Source organism: Trematomus bernacchii, unplaced genomic scaffold (genome assembly GCF_902827165.1).
Source record: "Trematomus bernacchii unplaced genomic scaffold, fTreBer1.1, whole genome shotgun sequence".
In the NCBI taxonomy this organism is placed as follows: Eukaryota; Metazoa; Chordata; class Actinopteri; order Perciformes; family Nototheniidae; genus Trematomus; species Trematomus bernacchii.
The window spans coordinates 186,433-201,398 of NW_022987419.1; the positions used below are offsets into that span (position 1 = coordinate 186,433).

The 14,966-nt window shown below is 40.7% G+C and overlaps 1 protein-coding gene across 4 annotated transcripts in view; it reads right to left on the reverse strand.

The window, feature by feature from the left end:
- Positions 1-14,966, reverse strand: part of atp8a1 (ATPase phospholipid transporting 8A1) — a 107,262-nt gene that overhangs the window by 3,070 nt on the left and 89,226 nt on the right. For all 4 annotated transcript variants that reach the window (XM_034139615.1, XM_034139599.1, XM_034139606.1 and 1 more), the window contains 4 exons: positions 14,277-14,384; positions 3,638-3,726; positions 3,197-3,289; positions 1,664-1,755 (listed from right to left, as the gene is read on the reverse strand). In XM_034139615.1, coding sequence (XP_033995506.1) covers positions 1,664-1,755; positions 3,197-3,289; positions 3,638-3,726; positions 14,277-14,384 — 382 coding nt within the window. The remainder of the gene's footprint in view (positions 1-1,663; positions 1,756-3,196; positions 3,290-3,637; positions 3,727-14,276; positions 14,385-14,966) is intronic.

Sequence of the window (14,966 nt, forward strand, 5' to 3'; positions counted from 1 at the left end):
GCAAGAAAACATTTTAACCCGTTTCCAAAGTTGAGGCAGTTTTGAATCTGGTTTTGAGGGAAATAAGTCAACAGAGTTTTATGATACAGCATATATATTTTTGTCAGATAAATAGACAATTGTGTAATTTAATGCTAAACCATAAAAACAACCTTGAAGTGTCTGCGGAGACATGAGCGTTGTATTGATCTTCTTAATCTTAGCAAGACATCGAATAAACACTTTCCCAAAATGTCAAACTATTCCTTAAATGTAAATCATATGATGGAAAAAACATAATCTATAAAGGATTTTTAAAAGGTAATCACAGCTCCCCTAAAAGTTGCATCTGTAGTGTAACAGCAGCTCTGGGATCTACCAACTAAACCTTCCTACAGGCTTCCTTTCTGACCTCTGACCCCTGACTCACCTTCAGGTGTCAAATGACTCGGTCACTACCTGGAGGCCAGCGGGGAAGTTCAAAGGGCCCCGCTGAGACGAGTGCATTGTGGGGGAATAACAGCGCAACATTTGATCATTTCATCGAAATCTCACTCTACTGAACTGAACTCAGGGCACACGAGGCACACGAAGGGAAGGACAGGAAGTGAACAAACAGGAAAAAAGAGGGAGAGAGGCGGCTATCAGGGAGCTAGAGGAGGCTCTAAATGGGGCGGGGTTTGAATAATGAAAATTAAAAAGGAATCACACAACAACGGTCTCAGCCCGACCTATGAGACAAACAAAAAAACAAACTGATCAGACAAAGGACAGAGAAAAACTGAAAAACAAACAGAAAACCTAACCCATGCTTAAAGAGATGGAAAGATTTGAATGTAACCTGAGTTTTGCTGCTTATACAAAAACCTGTGATACCTTACTATACAAAACAAGTTGTTCTTACTCTATGCAGAACCTTTAGTTTGCAGTTGTCTGTTAATAAATAATAATTAAACCCCAGCTGAATAATGACCGGTAAATAATACCAACATTAAAAAAACAGCTGCTGTAATTTGCCAGTGGCTACAATGAGTTTTATTTTGAGGAAGGAGTGAAAATATCTTATTACCACCCTACAACTGTTACATTAATCCTGCATGTCTGAATGTGGCTTTAAGATACATTAGTGTTACATGTTGCCTTATCCTAAACAACTATCAAGAAAGTCAAACACACATGTATGTCTAAAGAATGAACAAAACTGTGATTGAAATCAAGCAAAATAAAAAAAACAAGATTCTTCTGTGCCAACTTTTCAGCCGATAAAAAGTATTGAGATTTTTGATATCCAGTACTTTCCAAACTGTTTGTTTTCATCTCTCAAACTCGCCATTCAAATAAATCAGCTAACAGTTTATTAAGCAGTGTGTGTACAAAGGGATCTGCCAGGAAACAGTTTGCACACAGTCCTAACGTGTGTGACCTGCATCTGGTTAACGCAGAGTATTCATATAGAGAGGAGGGATGAGCAGAGTCTTACTACCACCACAACACAAAGGTTTCAGAGGTATAGTATCCATCAGAGGAAGAGTAATGAGGCTCGATCCGTTTCCCTGACGAGGGAACAGATCTTGAAGCAGATAACTAACGTGGATGAACTGTGTATTTTTGTTCTTTATGGTAAGAGTTAACTTCACCTCCATGCACGTTTAGTAAGAAGAAAGATAAATGTTGTGTAACTCACGGAGCAGGTTCTGCTGCATGGAGTCGGACCGGTACAAACTGACGGTGCTCTTCTTGAAAACGTTCTTCAGGAGCTGGGCCCTCTCCGTCAAACTACACACACACAGAGAAATGGGCAGTGTTAGCAGCATGCTGAGCACCACAGGCAGATTTAATGAGCCATACATCCAGCCTGTCCAGCACCTCCAGAGTGGATGGACCTGCCAACCGCTCTACCTGCTTGTACACACACCATGTGAGGCCGAAAACAACTCTTCAGAACAAAGCGTGTGTGTAGGTGATATATTTGAAACAGCACGTTGGCCAGAAGGCATTCAACTAACACCAATAAATTGTGTATATGAGTCCACATGAGTTTATGTGCAAAATGTGCAAAATCATCCATGTTTCTGTGGGTTTGTAGCTCCACATGTTTGTTTCTGTAAGTGTGTGTGTTAGTGTGGGTGTGTGTTAGTGTGTGTGCCTGCTGGGTCTGGGACAGTGGCCAGACTCGGATCACTTTCAGCGAGCAGGAGATCTCACACTGATCTGCTCCATGCTGATTCCTGCTGCAGGCATCGGGCCCCAGAGAGCAGAGCAGACCCAGTTCAACTAATCGTTTAAAAAAACCAATATATGGCTTTAATATAAGAGCTCTAAAATGATACATTCACTATTTGGAGGAAAAACCCGGGGATATCTTCTCGTCTGTCATGATTACTGACATTACAGTCAAACTGCTGCAATTTAGCAGCAATTTGAAGATTTATCTTTTCACAGAGGAATATCGTTGGCAGTGGAGCTCTGAGTATTTTTGAGTGATCAGGGAGGTTACGCACTATTCTTCCTCCATGTTATTCTTGAGAATTTGCCAAAGATGCTTCATGTTTTTTGGACTTAAATAATAATGGACAGGGCATCGACTCTGTAGCCGTGAGAGTGTTGGGCCGTATGAAGATTTTCACAGTGAGAGAGTTTACTTTTCCTATTTGATAAATTACTTTGTAGCTCTCCCATTTCATGTCTCCACTATGAGGGCATTGTGGGAAATGTTGTTAATCTGTGTTTATGGCAATATATGCATTCTTTGCATCAATATTATACAGTATATTAATTTGTCATGTATTTATTGACATTACATTTCTTTAGGTAATATCATCCAAAACAATATACATATTACAGTATATATCAATAATAAATGTGCCTATTATGTTCTTGAGAATGTTCCTTGTTCTCATGCCTCTATTGGAAAATACATCTTAATCTCAATGAGACTGTCTGATAAAATAAAGAAAATGTTAAATACATTTACAAAAAGTCCGACTAAAACTACTATTTATTTCCAATATATATATTTAAAACAGGAAATAAGGATGACAAACTCATAATTCGGAGAATAAATGACTTAAATTCTACCTTCATGTTGTTGTAATTGTCTTCTACGCTTTATCAAACAGAAATAGTTTTTCGTCCGCATACAGACATAACATTATATCAATAAATGTAAAATCTAAAACCCTGGAACAAAGTGTGGTATCGTGATGTGTAACTGTACCTCTTTCCATGCACCACAGCTCCAGGGTCTTTGGACAAAGCTTCAAGCTCCTGCACCTCGTCCACCAGGGTCTTGAAACACACCTTCTTTATCCTGTTTATTAAACAATAGTAAGAGTAAAATTAATTAATTTGACAGACAGTTCAACAGGATAAAACCTACATAGAGTGACATCAAAATACCCCACTGACTGACTCAAAAAGCTTTCAGAGCATCAGGGAATACAACTTTTAGCTTGGAAAATTGCTCCTGACATCTTAAATCTTCTGTGCGCTGATTTCAACCAGACACAGACATTTCCCATGGAGTATTTAGAGAAGCTAGACTTCCAACATTTTAGAGCAGGATTTTTTTAAAAGGGGAGATAGGAGATTCTGGAGGAATTTCCGGTAAAGGATGTGTATTGGAGTGATGAGCGAGGAGAGCGCGGAGAACACTCACACTTTGTAGGCCACGTCAAAGACCAGCGAGGTGATTGGGATGAAGACCAGGCCCGTCCAGAAGACCCCCGAACTGAACATCATCTCCGCCTGTCACACACACATACACTTGCTGTCAGGTAAAGGCAGACAATGCAGAGTTCAACACCTGATCAGATGAAATGAAGAGCTCTTTAGAAGAAGAAACACCTGATAAAGGACAGCTGTTATTACCCTCTGTAGTGCCACATCATTTAAAACATACATGACAAAGGCAGCCCAAAACAAACAGTTATGTTGTGGAAATAAGGAGGAGATGGGCCTAAAATATCTTGCTCATAGTGGGTTAAGCCCCCTTGACTAAATGATCGCATGTTTGTGTATGGATCTCCTCCTCACTGCTCCAGGGCAGAGGAAGTACCTGTGAAGTTTTTCCACAGTGGTGTCTCGTTCACAGGAAAACAGACCAAGTGTTTGTTGTGTTGAGAGATGCTGTCATTAACAACAGGAGACTCAGGACTGGGGTCTGAGCTGCTTTTAATGATACATTTAATACAAAAGCCATCCACTGTATGTATGAACTGTAATGATATAAGTTTAAAGGTGCAGGTTATTTTTTATAATGTTTGTAGAGAATATCCACAGGAAGCCCAAAACACATCATATCTGAAAAGCATTAGCTAGTTGGCGAAGTATTTTATGGTTGCTTTAAAATAAATACAAAAACAGAGAAGCTCCATAGAGGAAAATCAAATGATAGGTAATTGCGATTGCGATGGAAATCAATTCTCAATGGTAGCTTTTCTAAATAACTAAATGTATAACTAATTTGTAACTTATTTGCTATACTATTTGCTATAACGGGACTCTTTAAATAAAGCTTGTTAAATTATGAACATGACCCCTGGCCTGTTTCTTTGTTGACTAAAGACTAATTGTTTGTCAATCAACAGAAAAGTAACCTGCAACTATTTAAAAAACCAACTAAGTAATTTGGTATAATTGCATTGTGTTAATTAGCACATTTTAGCATTTTAACACATTCACCTAAAATGGGGAACACCGTAAACATAATATGTGTTTAACATCAACATAATTAGCATAGTAGCATGCTAATGTTAGCATTTAGGATCATTATGCATGAGTCGGCTCGACAGAGAGTCTTGTTTACTTTTTTTTAACTTTTTATAGACCAAACTAATATTTATTAGAACAACTAGCAGTTTAATCAATAATACAAAACATTGTTTGTTGCAGGCCTAAGCCCTTTTAAGTGGAAAATAGTAGATACAAATATGGAAAGTGGATTTTTTTAGATAAAAGTGTCAATAACATTCTTATTTTTTGTAGCAACATATCATTAGAGTCGGTAAAGTTGACCTAACGTTCACACAACTCCTCTGAGTAATAAACAATGAGCTTATGTTTTTATTTTTAAATCAGTATGGAAAAAAACTGCTTCTTCTTCGTACTCCTTAGGAAAAATATGCTTCATTAGTAGCAGCCAGTGGCCTGTGATGATTTAAATTAAAAATCACAAAGCGCTGTCTGTGTCAGGCGGTTGTTTTGGGTGCAGAGCGGAGGGGAGACAGCTGATCGTCTTGCTGGGGTGAAACGATGTTTGCTTTGGCTCGCTGCATTGAAACTATCTGTCATTACATGTCGAAGTGCAAAACTCGCAAACTCCTGCTCCTTGCATTGTAATGTGCCACTTGTTTAAACGGCTGGGGCCCCTCAACAGTGTCCTTCCTGTAATGTGACACAGGCAGGGCCCTTAAGATGCACACACACATTCACACACACAAACACACACCGATCAGTGTCAAAACTATCAAAGCCCCAGGTTTGCTCAAATTAGCTAATCTGTTCGCTATTACCTGCAAATTGACTTTGATGTCTGACAAAACACTGGGGGAAGAGGAAACCCCAAATGAAAGGAAATCAAAAGTATTTTTTTCCTACAGTTTGAGATGGGACTCTGATGAATAGAGCCTCTCTGTCTCGCCCCGGAGGCCGAAAATGAATGAGATGAGGGAAAATTGCATCGAAGCACGGGATATTTTCATGTCAATTTCTGAAATTACGCAGCCCTGGTGGAAACATTTACTGTTTTTTTTTGTCGTGAGGCAGTTTAATTATTTTCGTTTTCATCCAATGTATCATGCATTTTAATGGGAGCGTTTAACTTGTCTTGAGAGTCTTTTGAAAATAAACCAGGGATGTATACTGAGCATATTAAATCAAAGTCAAGAGAGCTTGAAAAATAAACCATCTCAGTCTTTAACAAGTTAAATCTATAAACCATATTCATATCCCTGTGCATACCTCTGGGCCCAAAACGATGTATATACAGGACTGATACTTTAAACCTCAAGTTCATCACAAAATTACATTTGGTACAATAACTTATTATAACTTAACTGTGAAATAGAAATAGATTAACATAAGTAACAGCTTTGAAAGAAAAACTAGACCTAAAAAAGCTGCATAATTCATTGTTAGTACCTCTATTTGACGTCAATGTTTTAATATACAAACAAATCTATCCAATTACAATCAACACATGTTTGTCTCCAGGCATCTGGCCGGGCTCCAGGACTACGAGCAGGGCCAAAACTGTTGGTGGATGCGAGCAATGCTTCATACCAGGGGCCCCCTGGGAGCGGCACGGGGTGAGAGGGGTCCGAGGAGCGGGGCTGTATTTTTAGGACAAACTAATAAACTTGTCTGGCTGGACAGACAGTAGTGTCCGCTGGCATGGAGGGGTGTGTTTTCACAGGCCACTGACCCCCCCCATGGCCACACACACACAGAGAGACAGACGGACTAGACACAACACTAGCGGACAGAAAGAATCATATGTGCTTATGTACACACACAAAATGACTTATAAACTGATGTTAGATGTGTGTTTTTTAGTGTTTCTACTCCTTTCAAAATGGTGGACTTGGACGATGTGGTGGTCAAGAGGTTAGAGAGGTCAGATTATTGGTGGCCTATTGGTTAAAAAAGCATAGCATTCAAGTCTCTTTACCCATTATTCCTACTACCACATTTAAAAAAGATGAAGCAATGAAGATAATCCCTCTAAATCTGCGTCTCTAGAGAGACCCTGCCCTCTGCCTGAGTTTTTATATTTGACTGTGATTGGGAGGTTTCTGGTCGTCAGCCTCTATAAAGACCTTGTGACCAAGTTCCAGATCATAAAACCGCATCCAAAAAGGAAGCTACAAACTTGGCAGACACAAAGCATTTTCAGTGCTTTGTCTGCCAAAATAAAAAAGGGCCAAGAATGCTGTAGCTTCCTCTAGGATGTGGCCTTATTAAAACAATCCACAACTAGCAAATGTTGCTCATGGTACCTTTTACAAAAAAAAAAGAGAGGTGAATATCTAACCTTTCAACTCGTGGATAAATCTGGTGGGACATTGACCATGCAACTTGAAGGGACTGCTGAAGGGAAGCTGCTTAGTGGCCAACACACTAGACTGTAATGGCGCATTTCCACTACACGGCCTCGCTCGCCCTCGCTCGGCCTCGCTCGGTATGGCTAGGCCTCGTTAGGACTGGCTCACTTTATGGCGCATTTCCATTACAGTTTAGGAACTGGGGTAGTATCTATAGTAACGCAGTGTAGGCGGAGCCGTGACGTCATCTTCAATGAGAACCCCAGAAAAACAACACAGCCGTTAGCTGTTAGCACTCAGAGCTCACAGCTCCTCATATATGTTCAGAAACTAGACAAAAGTTAAACAAGTACAAACCACAGACTGCCTGTGTCATGGCGAATACAGTCGCTGCTTTATTTATGTCTGTATAGGCCGTTGTTGTGAGTGTGGACGGTCGGAGCATATACTGCGTCAGCTTAGCCAATCTCCATTTAGAAAACACGCATTTTAAAAGGTTTTTCGCCTGCCGTCTGTCTGCAGACTTGTCAAAGCATTAATTCATGGTTTTTACTAACCGGTATCAGTATGTTGTTACTTCGGCATCATTTTGAAACGTGTATTACAATTAAATCACGGTCAAATATGTCCATCTTGTTGTAGTTGTAGCCCCCTTGCCAGCGATTCTCTCTCTAGTTTAGCATACTCAGCCCGACTCAGCCTCGTTGTCTCTGGCCCTAGACCCACGATTTTATGAGGCCAGAAAAACTGTGAATTAGGACCCGCCGGCCGGTACTAGGCCAAGTGGAAACGCAACCAAAGACGGGCCGTGTAAGACGTCACAGCCCTCTTAAACCGTGCTCCGCGCTGTAATGGAAACGCGCCAGTATACTGTGGGAAGATCTAAGGTACGAAGGAAGAACATAGATTGAATTGATAGAATTTAATTGAACGATCCTCCTTTAGAAGTATGTGGAAGGATACGAAGACCATACCAAATGTTTATTGTTTTCCTTTTCCACTAACACATGATCAAGGGAAGCTGACACATGTGCTGATCATGTTTAAGAAAGCCTGTAGACTCAGCAGTTTAAATGATGTTCCTGCCTGCCATTGTAAATGTAAAGGTAATTCACCCCATACATCTTTAGACCCCGTTTACACGAGGACGATACGGGTTGTATCCGCATAGTTTCTCTTGCGTATAGCCCTTTCGTTTTACACGAGGCCGTAACAAAACGATAGAAACGGACCCCGCAAACGATAATGGGTCCCAAGGTCGATAGATCTGCAAACGGAACGCTCTGGGGGGGCAAACGGCTCCGTGTGTACCCCTCTATACGATCATTTTCTGATAACGATGAAATAGCCCCGCCTCCCTCTCCCCACGCCTCCCTCTCCCCACGTCTCCCTCTCCCCACGTCTCCCTCTCCCCATGTCTCCTGCTCAGAGATCAGCTTCTGGGCTGTCAGAAGAGGGGGAGGAAAAGAGAGGCTCCGTTTATTATTCTTAAATTCTTATATAGAGTCGTTATCAATTTTTTTTAAAGCTCAATAAATAACAAAGAAGACCTCTGACCGGCACTTTTCTAATTTTGTCCGGAAGAGTTAAACTTTAACGGACATGTTGACCGGTGAAATAAAATGTTAACGGAAACTCTGCCGCATGGTTCCCTCGTCCCTTGGAAGAGGCGTAGAGGTGGGTGTTTTTCATCTGCTGGTGGACTGCCGGAGAGATTTACAGCAGGAGCACATGCCGTCCACCGCGGTGAATAAACAGAAGGGCAACCATGGCAACCATGCTCCGGGGTCTTCTTCGCTGCTTTTGGTGTATTTTGTGGCGGCAGCAGCGCCACTTACAGGCCCGGCATATGTACTACAGCGTTTCCAGCGCTTCCAGCGGTCTCGTGTGAACGGACACGTTAATTGAGCCGAATGCGTGTGAACGGAAGACTTTTTTGAAAACGCATACGGTGCGTAAACGCAAACGTCCCCGTGTAAATGGGGTCTTAGTATGCTCTGGTTTCAGCCAGTTAGACTTAAGAAAAAAGTACTTTATAACACTTACGCAGCTGTATTCCTTTGACGCTAATATTCAAACATTAGCTTCCTGAATGCACAGAGCTTCTTTGTACAAACTTTTTATTAGGTCAACTGAGAGTCTCCGCTAAATCCCGTCTCAGACTTTACTTTGGTCTGCATCTAGTCATGTTGATTATCCACTTGGCTGAATTTAGCTGGCTTAACCAGACAACACTGTTAACGCTGGCCTCAAAAAGAGGAAGGAAATTGGAGATGAAACCAAACATTTAGCTAAATAGGGCTGCAATCCTTAGACATTTCTGTGAATACTAAGCTTCTTTTTGATAAATAGCAAACACAGCACAGTCTAGCCAGACCAGATGACTGAAGTTGAAAGAAACAAGCATGCTCAGTAAAAGAAAAGAGCATTAAAAGCAGAAATGCGTAAGAAAACAAATAAAAGGGCAAAAAAGCAGCTTTGCTTGGACAAGGCAAATCCACAAATTCCCCAAATGTCATCAGCAGAGACAAATCAGCCAATAACCACCCCTGAAGAGGTCAATGTGTAAAACAAGCAAGGACCTTCTCAGCGGGGTCTTTCAACCACTCCATGCTCTCTGTGTGTCGCCTAACAAAGACAGCAAGACGTCCACTATGAAAACAGAGAAAAAAAGGTTTTACCTACATACCTCTAACTCGACAGCCATAACTACACACATGTGATTTGCAGTATTTGTACAGCAGATTAAACCTGTTTTTCTCACTTATACTGTACACCATGTCCAGTTATTACACCCACCATGTGTTCTGTTGTTTATCAATCATTATCCAGGGGAGGCTGAACAGTTCTGGGTACAATAGTTTAAAAGATCCTCCCATAGGACACGCTCATGGGTCTGAAAGAAGGACCAAAAGGATTCCACAAGTACCACGGAGGGACTAAGTCAACAGCAGTGACGAACAGGGCTCAGTAAATCCATCACTGGGTCTTTCACAAGTTTACAAATCTGGAACTTTTTGTTCTCTCGAAGAGGAGTAGTTCTGCCTGCTGAAGGTCAACAATTTCAGAATTCATATACATTTCTTTAGATCATTCATTTGAAAGACTACATGAAGAGAAAATTATCCGTCACTAACAGGGTGTTTGATGTTTTAGGAAATATTGGCAGCACATGAATTCATCATTTGTTATCTAACCCAGCCCTTTAAGGTGCACGGCATTCAACTATAATAAAACCTGTTGACAACTAAAGATGTCTTTAGTGAAGCACTTTGATGGATTACTTGTCTTTAGCTGAGTTTCAAGTTTCTCTTTAAGATGGTTCCAAACCAGTAACTGCCTGGAGGGTAATAAAACACAAAAAAACAATGGACCAAAACTTGCAAAACACTGCCATGATACTTTATGGAGTGCAACCAGAGCGATGAAAGGATACGAGACATAAATCAGACTTAAATGTGTGGCTTCTTGACAAGAATTACAGAACCTGAGGACTTTATAATTTGGCAACGGACCCCCTACAAGCAGCACATTATGTTACATGCTGCACATTATAATAAATTACGTCTGTGTTCACTATCATTTACTTAACAAATTGACCAAACCAAGCAATTGAAATCTAGATGGATGGAGCTCCAAAATGGTATCAAGTTTTCAATTATAATTCTCTCACCTCTATCATTCCTGACTCTTATAGTAAAAGGATAAAAAGACACATCCAGCCAGAAAATAGACTTTCAACCCAGTGGCGGATGGATAAGTGAAGATACATGAGATTTTTGTTGAAACAAGGCACATTTTGATGGATTCCTGTGCTTGTTTATAAATAACTCACTAAGCTTTTTAAACTCAACTATAGCTAAACGAAATAAATCGGAATATAAACCATTCTTTCAAAATGCCGGTAAACTAATAATTTGATCTGTTTCTCTAGAAATGTTTTCATTCCTGCTCTTAATCACATCAATTCCTCACAGGCTGACATAGATAGCCCTGAGTGTATTCCTGGCACGCTTCACATCAACAAACTTCTTGATAAAAGATTGTTTTATCGGAGAAAGGGTTTCTTATCACCGAGATGTAACTGCAGATGCACACTTTCAGAGTGTAAAAACGATGACCAAGAACTTGAGTTTGATTGAAAGCTGCTCCAAACTCACAGGAAAAATGGGAAAATAGCTAAATGTGTGTGTGAGAAGCAAAGCGAGAGAGGGATAAACTGTACGGCAGGCAGCTGTGTTGATAGAAGAGGCAATTCAGCAGACAGCAGGTCAGTATGACAACGTCTACAAGAGACATCTCCTGAGGTGAAGCTAAACCGCTTAGCGTGGCAGATTACACGGTTGGAGCAGGATAATCTCACATTTTCTTTTGATAACTGTGTCAGACTTTTACGAGGTGCAAGCGGGATGAGCCAGTTCTGGGAGTACCTGTGAAAAGAACAGTGTGATTTTTTTTTTGTGGAGAGATCCTGCACCTGTCCTGTCAATCGTCCAAAGAATATTTAGCCTGACATTGATGAATGCATTCACATAAATCTCCGCACTTCTTAACGTCTCTTGGGTATCTAGGCTGGGTATTGAGTGAGAGCAGAAACAGGAGGAGAAAGGAGTTCTGGTGTCTGTTATGTTGTTGGCCCTCGGGCGGTTTTTCGATTGGCAGTGGTGGGGGAGAAGATGAGCATGAAGGGAACAAAGAGGAAAAAGCTGATGCAAAAAGTTATAGAGAAGGAGAAAAGAAAATAGAGAGAAGGACTAAGAGCACACACATATTTGAAGATTCAAGTACACATCCAGGAGGCCGTAGTGAAGTATGTGAGGCTGCATCAGGGTTCAGAGTTATCCTGCTCTTCAGAGGCCACAAGGTCTCTGATGCCTTCTCAGGTTTCGGAGAGATGTGTCCCTGTTTGATGATGTACTGGCATCCCTGAGTTGGGGCAGGGGCGTAGGGTTACCAACTGCCCACAGGACACCATTACTGTCTTCAGTCAAGTGCTGCAGGACATGGATGAAAGCACCAGGCTTCACAAACAGGGGGTAGAGTGAAGCTAATGTACCCACCGCCCCTGTGTGTGTGTGTGTATGTGTATGTGTATGTGTATGTGTGTGTGTGTGTGTGTGTGTGTGTGTGTGTGTGTGTGTGTGCGTGTATAGTAAGTTCTGTCATTTAAGTGCCCAGCTGTCATTGACTTAAAATGCTGGAAATTCATACGATTAGATATACAGCAACACCTGCATTGTAAACAAATACTTTTGTATTCCGTTACCTCTTCTGTCCCAAATCGGCACTGACAGCTCTTTAAAAGGATTCAAACAGCACATTTGATAAGAAGTTTAAGACATTTACCTAAGTGTGGACTTCAAATGAATAGTTTTAAATCATAGGAAATACTAACTTGCATGAATAGTGGCTGAATAGTAAATATGAAACAACAGTCAGCAGCTGGTTAGCTTATCTCAAAGCCTGGACACAGCTAGTCAGGCTGTGTCCAAAAGTAACAGACCTGCTAATCTAAAGCTCATTAATAAACATATTATACTGTGCCAGTAAACAGATTATGTTACCATCGTCCACAGCCTGTTTCCACTCTTTATTCAATGCTCAAGGAACCATCTACTAGCCGTCTACTTGTTTTGAAGAGGCAGATAAAAGACTATTAAGACCCGTTGTGAGGGAGATCTTCCCATATCACAAGAATAATTGCTGAGAACATATTGATGATGTATTACCCCAGTGACCTGTATGTTGTATGTTATTTGTTGTTTCCTTTGTAATGTCTTACAAACTTAAAAATAAAGTATTAAAAAAAAAAGACTATTAAGATATTCACTTCTTAACTCTGTGGATGAGCATATTTTCCAAGATGATGAGCTTCTGAACTTAAATCTGAGTGTTTCTATAACCAATAGAAATGTACCTGATCATCACTGCGCACATGTTTCTTTGTAAAATTCTGTCTGCATAAGGCTGTACATTGTTGTGGTTTATCATGTCTAATTTAGGTCTTTACATAAACACCCATTTGCATAGTGAATACTGCACTGTTATTTAGTTAGACCTTACTAATCCATGAGTTTTTCATGCAAGATGTCTCAGAAAAATATCTCTCTAGTGAGCTGCCGTTAGGCATATTCCCAACTATGTTTCAAATCCTTTTACAATTATGTCTGACATTTGGAGTATCTCATCTAATAGGAGCAGTCATAGCCAGAAATGGTGAAACGTACTGAACTCCCGAAAGCCCTAACCCTGCAGTGAACTGTTACAATCTACACATTCACTGAATCCCCAAATGCCAGAAGCATTATCTCAAACAGGACACACACACAAACAGAATCCCTGATGGACGGATATTTTTCTTCCTCTGCATGCTGTGTGGTGCCAGCCTTTTTCTTTGAGCAGCCTCCTGCTGTGTTCTTGTTCCCTAATGAAAAGATGCCTCACTCTGCTCCGCAGAATGCACTGGGAAACGTCACCTGTGGTTAATAGGCTCTCATTAACCACCTGTGGAGACCCAGAGAGACAGTAGTCCCATTCACATGTAAATAACAACTCAAACAAGTAAACAGTGTAAAGAAGTAAAGGTGGCTTTTTCAGTTGATCTTTTATTAACATTTCATTAGTGTTTAAGTGCATCTTAAACTCAAATTCTGATCCTGGTGATTGCTGGGAAGATTTTTAAGACATCAGCGTGTGTGTATACCAAATCCTCTATTTGCTTAGCTTCCAGACTGCTTCACTGTTTCAATGTCACCTGCGGATACTCAGAGCCGAGGGAGGGCAGAGTAATGCAAACACTGGGCTAATTGGCCCAATTAAGTCATTATGCAACACAAGCCAGAGGTCTGACAGTTAACACCCATCTGGCTCTCCTTACAAAGACCTGTGTCAAGTTTAACTCAGAAATGTTCCCACCAGCATGTGTCTGCAGCAGAAAATGAAATATGAGGCGCTGCAGGTCAGTCAGTGATAGACGATTATATCAGCAGTTTCTTCAGCACCAGAGGAAGTTGTTGCTGTGAGACAGAGAGAGAGACAGAGAGAGACAGAGAGAGAGAGAGAGAGACAGAGAGAGAGAGAGAGAGAGAGAGAGAGAGAGAGAGAGAGAGAGAGAGAGAGAGAGAGAGAGAGAGAGAGAGAGAGAGAGAGAGAGAGAGAGAGAGAGAGAGAGAGAGAGAGTGTGTGTGTGTGTGTGTGTGTGTGTGTGTGTGTGTGTGTGTGTGTGTGTGTGTGTGTAAGCATGTGGGTGCTTACCTCTCCTGACATGTCGGGAGCCAGAGGGATGAGGGGCCACAGGGAGGAGTAGATAATGAAAAACACCACCCACAGGCCGATGCTTCCCCAGATGGCGATGTGACTGAACTGTGGGCGGAGAATCAGAGGTCAGTCAGGAAACAGAAATAATTTAAACTGAGTTAATTTACAGCAGATTTGAGCTGTATTCAAATGTTTATACAAAATGAGATATGCTTTACAATGAGTGGCTTTTAGCAACTTGGAGAAGTTTTGACTAGACTGCAATCTTTTTTTTAATTTTCTCAGTATCCCTTCACAATTTGCACAACTCACAGTCTAGTTTGTTACATTTCAATAAATACAAAATAACTACAACTACTTTGCACAATTGTATAATGACTCAAATATCCTATTTTTATATATTGGTAGTATACGTTTGGTCTTTTAAAGTGTATCCTAACCGAGTTCTTTATATTTCATATTGTGTATTCTATAGATATATATATTTTTACTCTTGATAAGTATATATTTACAGTGTATTATTGAGCCATGTAACTCATGTGCAGATCTGTCTATCCAAGCATATTTCTCAGAGTTTACAGTTACAGGCTCAGTGGGAAATGCAAGGATGTAAAAACGTCACAAGTATCAGTGGTCATATAAAGTGCAGGAACTGGAAAGAGTGGGCAGAAGTTTAGAGAGAAAGGA